The sequence below is a fragment of the Etheostoma spectabile genome, chromosome 23 (assembly GCF_008692095.1).
Source record: "Etheostoma spectabile isolate EspeVRDwgs_2016 chromosome 23, UIUC_Espe_1.0, whole genome shotgun sequence".
In the NCBI taxonomy this organism is placed as follows: domain Eukaryota; kingdom Metazoa; phylum Chordata; class Actinopteri; order Perciformes; family Percidae; genus Etheostoma; species Etheostoma spectabile.
The window spans coordinates 1,239,378-1,249,537 of NC_045755.1; the positions used below are offsets into that span (position 1 = coordinate 1,239,378).

The 10,160-nt window shown below is 39.8% G+C and overlaps 1 protein-coding gene across 5 annotated transcripts in view; it reads right to left on the minus strand.

The window, feature by feature from the left end:
- The window catches only part of scube1 (signal peptide, CUB domain, EGF-like 1), a 121,920-nt gene that overhangs the window by 53,306 nt on the left and 58,454 nt on the right, over nt 1-10,160 (minus strand). For all 5 annotated transcript variants that reach the window (XM_032505297.1, XM_032505296.1, XM_032505295.1 and 2 more), the window contains one exon: nt 73-201. In XM_032505297.1, coding sequence (XP_032361188.1) covers nt 73-201 — 129 coding nt within the window. The remainder of the gene's footprint in view (nt 1-72; nt 202-10,160) is intronic.

A 10,160-nucleotide genomic window follows, 5' to 3' on the forward strand; every position in this document is an offset into this window, starting at 1 on the left:
GTGTGTGTGTGTGTGTGTGTGTGTGTGTGTGTGTGCAGGGGCGGTCACACCGAAGTTAGGTGTGATACGTACATGTACAGTCTTTCTGATTTTTGGCCAGCTCAAAGCCAGGACGGCACTCGCACGACACCCCGCCTTTGCCTGGAGCTTCTCTGCAGATGTGGGCACAGCCGTGGTCCTTGTTCATGCAGTTCATCCCATCTGTGAAGGGGACAGAGACACAGGAACAGAGAGCTATGGGACATCTGTCTGATTGTGCAGAAGTGAACTAAGCCGACAAGTCGTCATTTTTACTGGCACATAATGAACATTATGATTCCCTAAAGCATTATTTTACTGCAATAACTTCAAGGTTCAAAATTGATTTAATGTCAGTGTACAATACAGGGATGTACAACAAAATGCAAGTTGTAGTCCCATCTAACTCTTTTTTAAACTGGAGTAGAAAGAATGAGTTAAGTCTACAGCCGAGTTTCTGTGTTGTCTGTGACAGCGAGCACGATACTCCGGCTGAACAGCCAACACTCATCTAACCATTTCTTTTCTAACTGCAAAAACTCATCAGACGCTTCTTCTTGTCAGCCGTCCCTCCTCCCACTCGTCTGATCCCTCCATGCCTTCAATCCTTCACCCAAGCCCGATTGATGTGGTCTCCGATCCTGGTGATTTGTAGAGCACACTGTGGCAATAATATCTGAAATAGGCCAGTGTTTAAATCTTCATCAGCTAGGGGAGGAAGCAAGGAGGCGGACGGCCAATGCTCTCCAGAGAGGCAAGTAGGGAAGGGGAAGGCAGCCAAAGATATCCTGAGCTCTGGGAAGAACTGGAAAAGTTAGTTTAGGAGTGTGTGGATGTCTGCCCGTCATGGCACAATCCAATGTCTTCACTTGCAAACTATGGTTTCTGTTTACAGCATTGTTACACTGCAAGCTGATCAAAGTTTTAGTTCATTGACCTTTTATTTAACCCTCTGTGGTCTAAGCCATTTCATTCACCGGCCCGTCAGACACCGCCTACCAAGAGCCTGGGTCTGACCGAGGTTTCTGCCTAAAAGGAAGTTTTTCCTCGCCACTGTCACACTGTTGCTTGCTCTGGAGGAAACTACTAGAACTGTTGGGTCCTTGTAAATTCTGGAGTGTGGTCTATCTGTATAGTGTCTTGAGATAACTCTTGTTATGAATTGATACTATAAATAAAATTGAATTGAATTGAATTGAATTCAATATTTGGGTCACCTGGTTTACTTGTGAAATGATGCTTGTATAACCTCAACCATCTCACTTTGCTTGACCTTACTTCACGAGAAAGGTCTTACTTCGTCCATAGAAATCCCCAACAATCGGTCCCGAACTGTTGGCATTTGCAGAATGGTTCTCGATATGTTGTTGCCAGCGAATGTTTCTCATGATCCATCTACGATGGAAAACTGGCCAGCAGCAATTGTTTCACTATGTCTTTGTCTTGACATATTAAGCTTTTTCTATGGGCACGTACCTGTTAGATATTAAATGTCGCACACATGTTCTTCCTAAATCTATACCAAAACAACCAACCAGGCCCTTCTCATTGCTTCAAATTTCCATCAAACCTTCCCATTTTCAGTGTGTAGCGTGGTGGCTCAGAGATTGTTGTTGTTGTTTTGCGTAGCCAAGGGACTTTTGAGTAGGGTAAAACGAAGAAGTGCGTGAGCCAGGCCCGATATGCCAGGCTTTATCCTAGCAGCAAGTTTTTTTTGTTGCAGGATGGTAGGAGAAGACTCATCCCTGATTGGCTCGCCCTGACATTTTTACCCAAACCACAACCAATTGCACTCCTCTTGCATCCTGGCAATGTCCTTCCATTGCACCAGACTATCAACCTTTTTGTAATTGAATCTTACAGAAATGTAAAAAAATCAGATAGAGAACAGACAAGAATAAAGAAGAATAAAAACTATTCATCTATTGTAATTGTGCCATGGGCGAATGTCTTACTATCCTATCCTATTGTGCAAATGAGAATCTACACATTATTTATTACATTGACACTCTTTGGAACGGCAAAGCTAAAGATATCATGTTTCGCTTAATATGATATATGATTTTATCACTGTGAATGTTTCAGACACTCCAAAACACTGCAGTTCCAAATCCAGTTGGATTACGTAGCTCCGGGAGGCCTACGTTTGCTAGAGGGACAATGTTAAAATGCTGCATGTCTTTGCAACCGTATGCACAAAAAAGTCTGTAAACTGCATTGATCTGTGGATATTGAATATGACATAAAAGGTATTTGATGTGGTGTATGGCGTCATGGGCCCCATAGGGTTAATGGCCTCCTTAACACTCACATTGTTTGATCGATATGCTGCACCATGATGTCAACTGACAACCTTGTAGGAACAACTTCGTCATACCAATCAATCAAATCGTGTGACCGAGCTTTAGCAACGGACTTCTGTGTGACTTTTCAGAGTAGTCTTTATTATTGTAAAAAGGGAGTATCGGGCAAGAAACAGGAAAGGGGGGATCTGTCAACTCAAGGACAGACAAAATAGACCTCCACCACAACAAAATGAACTCCCTTAAAAGGACGCCCCTGTTACCAAGACATCATCGTTGGTTCACTAGTGTGAAAGGAGAGCCATGCTCTATTCAGATGTGAGGGGAAACACTGACATAGATGTGAAATACGAAATAGATCATATTACCCTAAGACTCCATTATTAATTTTGTGCTGGTTGCAGCTAATTTCTCAACATCATTCTTAAGTGGTTTACAGCACTGATGGTTAAGTTAGTGCAAGAGCTGTAGTTTAGGTAGCTGTGAGATTTAGAAGTTAGAAGGTTCAGGTTCCCTAATGTGATTTGGTATTGGATCCTGGTCCAAAATAAACATGATATCCTAAAATGCAAATAATAAAAGTGATAATTAGGAATAATTTTAAGTCAGAACTAAGCATTTTTAAATTTTAAATTTTTTTTTACTTTTGTCACTTGTTGTTCGGCATTTTCTCCAATTTTTTTTTTACAGTTGTCTATTTGACATTTTTTTGACACACACAAGTTCTTTTATCAATTTTTTTTCTCCAAATAAAATAAAATTGATTAAAAAATTTTTTTCAAATTCAACAAAAGTAGTGAACTGATTATTTATATTAACTTGTGAGGAGCGTTGTTGGGACCCATCAGGTTACTTTTTTGGACAATTTGTTTGAAAGAAACCCACATTTCTGATATAGAAACTTTTTGAAAAAGGGTCAAATTTGACCCAAAGTCAATAGGAGGGTCACCAACCCCCCTATATATATATATATATATATATATATATATATATATACAAAGCTTATTTGACATGATATAAAATATCAATGTCAGTCTTGAATGCAATGTGTCAGTGCAACAAAATGTTGCTGACCAATGTGGAAGATTTAAGTAGTTAGTAGCATGTTTTTCAAATTACGAGAACTAATTGTGAATCCCAATCTGTACTCTTTAAGATTTGCATTAGTGGGCAAGCACTCACTGAACGTTGTCTAGATTTCTGTCTAGACACACCCTTTTCCCTGGTCACCATGGTGAATAATGTCCCTTCATGGGGCCTAGGAGTGCTTCAGGTACCTCATTAGGGTGCCATTCCTTCTAGAGAGTCCCCTTCACACACAACAAGTCCTTTCTTAAACACTGCCATTCTAGCTGTCCACTCCCAAAAGGACCATTCCATCAAAGGAGCCAAAGGAAAGTGGGCATTTACATGATTAACAAAAGATCAAACAAAATCTGTCCCCCTATTCAACATTATATAATTCAGACAATATATTTCAGTTCACATGCAGTGTAGGCAGGTATTAATGCACAGCCAAATTAGGACTGTAACAACCTAGCAGGGTAGTGAAGCCAGGAGTTTGCCAAAGCATGCATTGCCCCTTTTCGAAAAATAAATTTATTAGAAAACAGACTATCTACAATCATTTTACACCTAGGAGAAGTCCAATAAACTGAAGCAGAGGGAGAAGGTGGACACAGGCCTGGGACTCAGCACAATTGAGCCTAAAACAACAAATAGGCACTGTGGCCTCTCAACGTGTCCGATGTGACGGGGCAGGGAGGGTGAGAGGGAACGCCGGCGGATCACTGACACGTTTACTTGTCAGACCTGAATAACCCACATGGGTCCCTGGATACATATTCAGCCAGATCTGATGTCGAGCTGTATTTATCTCAACGTCAGCGTCGAGCTGCTGATACACAGAGAGAGACAGGCAGAGACCACATAGTCCCTATACAAATAAGGCTAATGTGAAAAGGACTGACAAGTGACGCATAGCACAAAAACGTCCTGCGAGACAATTCATTATTGTGCATCATATCTGCAAGACTCCTTTACAACATGATCCTGAAGGACTTTTTGTGTGTAGTATGTACATTTTAGAGCTGAAGATGCGTGCTTCTACACAATAAATTTGTGTTTATGTCACTTTTGATTGCAATTCCTCAGTTAGCAATTGAAAGGGAGAGAGACGTTTTCTTCTTTCAAGATCGGAGTGGAGCTTTGTTTGGACTGGAGGTCAGCAGCTTCCCAACTACTGAAGCTCCTCACTGGGAGCCCCAGCAGGTCCAGATAAAACACAGAGGCATGTCTTCATGGCCCGTAACAGCCCCTAGGACATTCTCCCTCCTCTGTCTCTTTTATTATCCCCTGTCCGTCTGTCTTTCTCTTTCACTTTCCCTGCCTTTCGTTATCCACCTCTCCACACATTTCTCTCTCCTGACTCCAGATGAGGTCCAAGCATATCACAGCCGTGTTATTACAACTTCGACTTTTGCAGCGTTACACCCCAAAGCCCCAGAAGTCTCCTTAGCAGAGTATAATGGGAGACCAAAAAAATAAAGGAGGAATTAAGTTAAAGACAGAGACGGATAGAGAGAGAAAAACCGAAGAAGGAGGAGGAGAGGAATGTGGAAGACAAAGACATACGGAGAAAGAGATGGAGACAGTCTAGGATAATTTAGAGCCTCACAGTCGCTCGCCTCCCTGTCTCCTACGAGGCGGATGAGGAATGAGGTGATGCTGAACGCCAGTCTCACAGCCTGATCCCCTCACCAGGGACAAAGAGACATTTCACACTTTCAATCAACTGTGAAGAAAATAAGTCGCAACGTTTAACACTGGAATAATTTGACACAACTAGCCAAATACTAACTACATAAATAAAGCCCCATGATATTAATAAACCACAATTTCTCAACAGACTGGATCAAAAGAATTTTAAATTCTGAATTCTGGGAAGTTATCACCCTTCCTTTGTTTATATATTATGTGTGCATATGCACATAATTTGTGATCTTGCCAACTTACATGCCGATCACCCCAAAAAAGCCACTCCTGTATTTGGTTAAAAGTGTAGCATTGCACTCCTGGAACACGGTCAGACTCATCCGTTTCAACAGAAACAAAGATATTGTCTTTCTATTACTCACATTCTAATTCCTTTTCAAAACCTGGCGCCTCCAATACCCCACAATGCAACTTGACTGTCAGCATTTTAGTCAGAGAGTCGAGTGGGATATGCTAGATGTTATGCAGAGATGTCTCAAATGTCAATTCTTTCTAACTCTACATTCCCAATTTTCTTTTCATTGTCAAACTTTTGACCCAACACACACCTCTGGATACAGCCCACCTGGAAACACACTTTGATGTGTACAATCAGTAAAGTTATCTTTTAAGGGTTTGCTGAATTATACTGCTTATGGTATAGTGGATTTTAGTTACAGTTCTAATTTCTTGATTGAGTTGACACTGTCATGTTTCTACAGCTATGGACCTCATGTGTCTTGCTGCCCGACATCGCACATTTTTCGCTGGACGATCATCTGGCCTTTTTTTGGCAGTTTGCAGAATATCTGTATTTGCGTTTTAATTGCCTTTTAACAGACACAGTTAATAAATTAAAAAGTGCCCTACTTTGGCTCTGCTACAACTCTGTGTCTGTCCCTCTGCTTCGGTTTCACTCACCACTGAGTGTGACTTAATGTCCCCCCCCAACACTATCTGACTATCTTCTACTGCGTATTATGTTGAAAGTTTCTCATTTATTAAATAATTGCTTCAAGCATTTAAACTAAGTTTTGTGTGGCAGTTTGTAACAGTCTGAAATCTTCATTTTGACTTTTAGGTTTTCATTTTCACAGTAAATGCATATCGGCTCCACGTCAGTTTTACTAACTACTAATATCAGCCTTGAAAAAACAGTATGGGTCCATCCCTAGATTGTACACCAGCTAATGACCATGTGCATGCCTGTCTGTAGCCGCACGTTTATGAATTACAAGTGTTTGTACTGTGGCTGTATGGTAGGCATGAAGCCACATATAAAGAACTCCACTTTAAAGGCCTATTTTAAATGAAGCTTTTAAAAAGCATCAAACGCTCTATCAAGCAAGAACAATTTATTCTGCTGTTACAGCTTCCTGCTGCGGACTGGCTGTTGCATCACTGCTTCGTGATGGGATTCTGCTTTGTGTACAGTAATATAATGTCTTACAGCAAGGTGAAGAGGGCAATATATATATATATATATATATATATATATATATAGTGTACACATAAACTACTAGCGATTGTTTTGGTCTAAAATAGCTAACCTGCTATCCCACAGCAGTACATTGCTTATGTCAAGTGCTATCTAAGTAATAGTACAAAAATCTATTCCTTGTCACTTGTTCCTGTGAATTTATACGTGTATACTGTATATATATATATATATATATATATATATATATATATATATATATATATGTATATATATATGATTATATAGGATTAACACATATATGTATATACACATACATATGCAGTGTATATGATTAACATAGTATATATATATATGCAGTATATAGATAGATATATAGATATATAGAGCATATTGCTTTTGCCTATTGTGTAGCAACACATACTGATGCTATATTAGTTTGTTCTGTCACAATAAGACATATTGATGTTAAAACTATAGTTTTAAATTACTAATTGTCAGTTTAAGTAGTGGTTACTTAATCCGTAAAAAAAAGTTCATTTTAATCAAAAATAAACCTAAAAGATAGTACACGCTACTGGCACTCAATAGTTTTACGTAAGTACAACTTCTTAACAAATTTAAGGTAACAGTACTTATTCCAAACACTTAATTTGACCATTTGGGATTACAGTGCTATAGGTAATTGAACATGGACAAGTAGCTCATATAACTACCTACTACTACCTATGTAAGGTTTCCCTTAACATTGAAAACCTTGGTAACGGCACAAAACCAAGGACATTTAATTTCAGACTGAAATAAATGATGAAGTGTGTCAATACTATTCTTTATGAGCATTGAAGTGGCAAGCTCACCAGACAGAAACAAAAACCCTTCCTCAACCGTCCTTCACCCACCTCCCTCCATTTTTCCGTCCATGCTCTTGTAAATGCCGTTTTAATTGAAATCTGTCAGACGCTGGCTGCGTCTCTCTCCCTCTCTCACTGGTCTGCTCAAACCACAGTGCTATAGGTGCTAAGCCAGGAATTTCAATGAGAGCCTTTCTTCTACCGGCTGCATTAAAGTCCTTCAAATAAGGACTGTGGCTTTCTAATAACCCTCCCCAATCTCTTCTTCAAACACACATCCCTTTCCCTTATTCTGTTTTTCTCTTTTTGTACACCACTCTCACTGCATCACAACACACAAACAAAAGTGAATTTTAACATCCACACATGATTATAACTTTCATTTTACCGCATTATTACTCCAAGCTATTGTCCTCTTTTTATGTGCTGCATTGTGAGATTTGGAGGGGAAACCAGGCAACAGGCCCTCTTCAGAGCAAACACAACTAAAGCTTGGTAGTAAATGGTTGTGAAACCTGGAACAAAAATACTGTTTACCCTCCGCTTCAGTGAATCCAAAAAGAAAATGAACACGCCCAGAGCAATAACTGAGCGAGGGGACAAGTAACAAAATCCCCTTTGTGACCGGAAATGGAGTCTTAATTTACAGGAACACTAACAACACTACCAAACTGCCTTGACAGTCATTACTTTTATTTACAGTAACTTTAAAGAACAAGACGTAAACAGTTGAACTGGATTTAACCTTTTTTTCAAGAATTTCTTACAATAAATTAAGTTTAAAAGAACTGCAATAATGAATTATAAAGGGCCATTACTTTTTAATTGTCTGATATTCTGTTTACATTAGTAGAGCAATAGTCTGTTATGCAAGTAGCCTACTTTACATTTAAGGTGAAAAAAAATAATTTGAGCTTGTTTTCCAGTATAACCTTTCACCAGTAGAGCCCGACCAATAAAGGATTTTTAAGGCCAATACCAATACAAATATTTGGTTAATAACAAATCCTATATTCCGATATATCGGCCAATATAATATAACAAAAACACATTAACAAAAAAATTAAATAATCAGTGTTTCCAACAGGGACGTTGTAGCGCGTCCTCTGGTGGACAAACTATGCAACGCCATCACTAACAGGGACGTTGTTGAGCGTCCTCTGGTGGACAAACTATGCAACGCCATCACTAACAGGGACGTTGTTGAGCGTCCTCTGGTGGACAAACTATGCAACGCCATCACTAACAGGGACGCTGTAGAGCGTCCTCTGGTGGACAAACTATACAACGCCATCACTAACAGGGACGTTGTAGTGCGTCCTCTGGTGGACAAACTATACAACGCCATCACTAACAGGGACGTTGTAGCGCGTCCTCTGGTGGACAAACTATACAACGCCATCACTAACAGGGATGTTGTAGCGCGTCCTCTGGTGGACAAACTATGCAACACCATCACTAACAGGGACGTTGTAGCACGTCCTCTGGTGGACAAACTATGCAACGCCATCACTAACAGGGACGTTGTAGGACGTCCTCTGGTGGACACACTATGCAACGCCATCACTAACAGGGACGTTGTAGCGCGTCCTCTGGTGGACAAACTATGCAACACTAACAGGAACGCTGTAGAGCGTCTTATTCAATTTTATAGCCTTTGAAAAACAAATTGAAGTGGTTTTGAAATAGTATTGAGTAAAAGTTGACATATTCCAGTCTGTGATTATCCATAAACATACTTTCCTTTAATTTTAGTCTAAATAATTCCTAATTTCTGCTTTTCTAACTCAAACATTAGGTATAATTTCCTCTAAATTAGGTTTTTTGACCATAAATTCCAAAAATAACTGTGAATCTAAAGTTAATGAGTTAGTGTTAAGTGACAAACATTGAAAAAACTTTTGAAAAAGGGACAAAAACATAAGAAAAAGTTAAAAACAGTGATAAAAACCGTCAACAAAAGTGTTGATTTTCAATTTTGATGGGAAGACAACACAGCAGTAGTTTTCTCCTTTTTCAGTAGTAGTATATATATATACTAAACTAAAATATATATATACAATGCCATAAATACTAAACTAAAAAACATATATTTGTATATACAAATATATGTTTTTTAGTTTAGTATAGTTTACATTTACAAAGGTGCACTCTGATTTGTGGCTCATGAGGGTTCTTGAAATGCTGAATTGCTTACATCAGTAACTTTGCCAACCACTGTATATAAAGATGGAGGACACATCTCCACTTCCTCCCTCTGTACAAAAATGAGGCCAAAATATGGACATGGGTGCAAGCAATGATCCCACTGTTCTGTCCATCTTCAGATCAAAATGCCGCACTTTATTACTAGCATATTTCATCAGGAGATGAAATATATATCCAGGAGCTCTGTCCTGGACTGTCCTCTGGACCCCGTAGAGAAAGTGAGGGAGAGAAGGATGTTAGCTAAGCTGACATCCATCATGGACAACACTTCCCACCCCCTACATGGCACTGTGCGGTCACTGAGAAGCTCCTTCAGCAGCAGACTCAATAGACTGATCAGGAGAACGAGCTCTGTCCTGGACTGTCCTCTGGACCCCGTAGAGAAAGTAGGGGAGAGGAGGATGTTAGCTAAGCTGACATCCATCATGGACAACACCTCCCACCCCCTACACGACACTGTGGGGTCCCTGAGAAGCTCCTTCAGCAGCAGACTGATACATCCACGGCGTAAGAAGGAGAGGTGCCGCAGGTCGTTCATCCTGGCTGCTGTCAGAAGTCTACAACACCTGCACCACCTGATAATGTTGT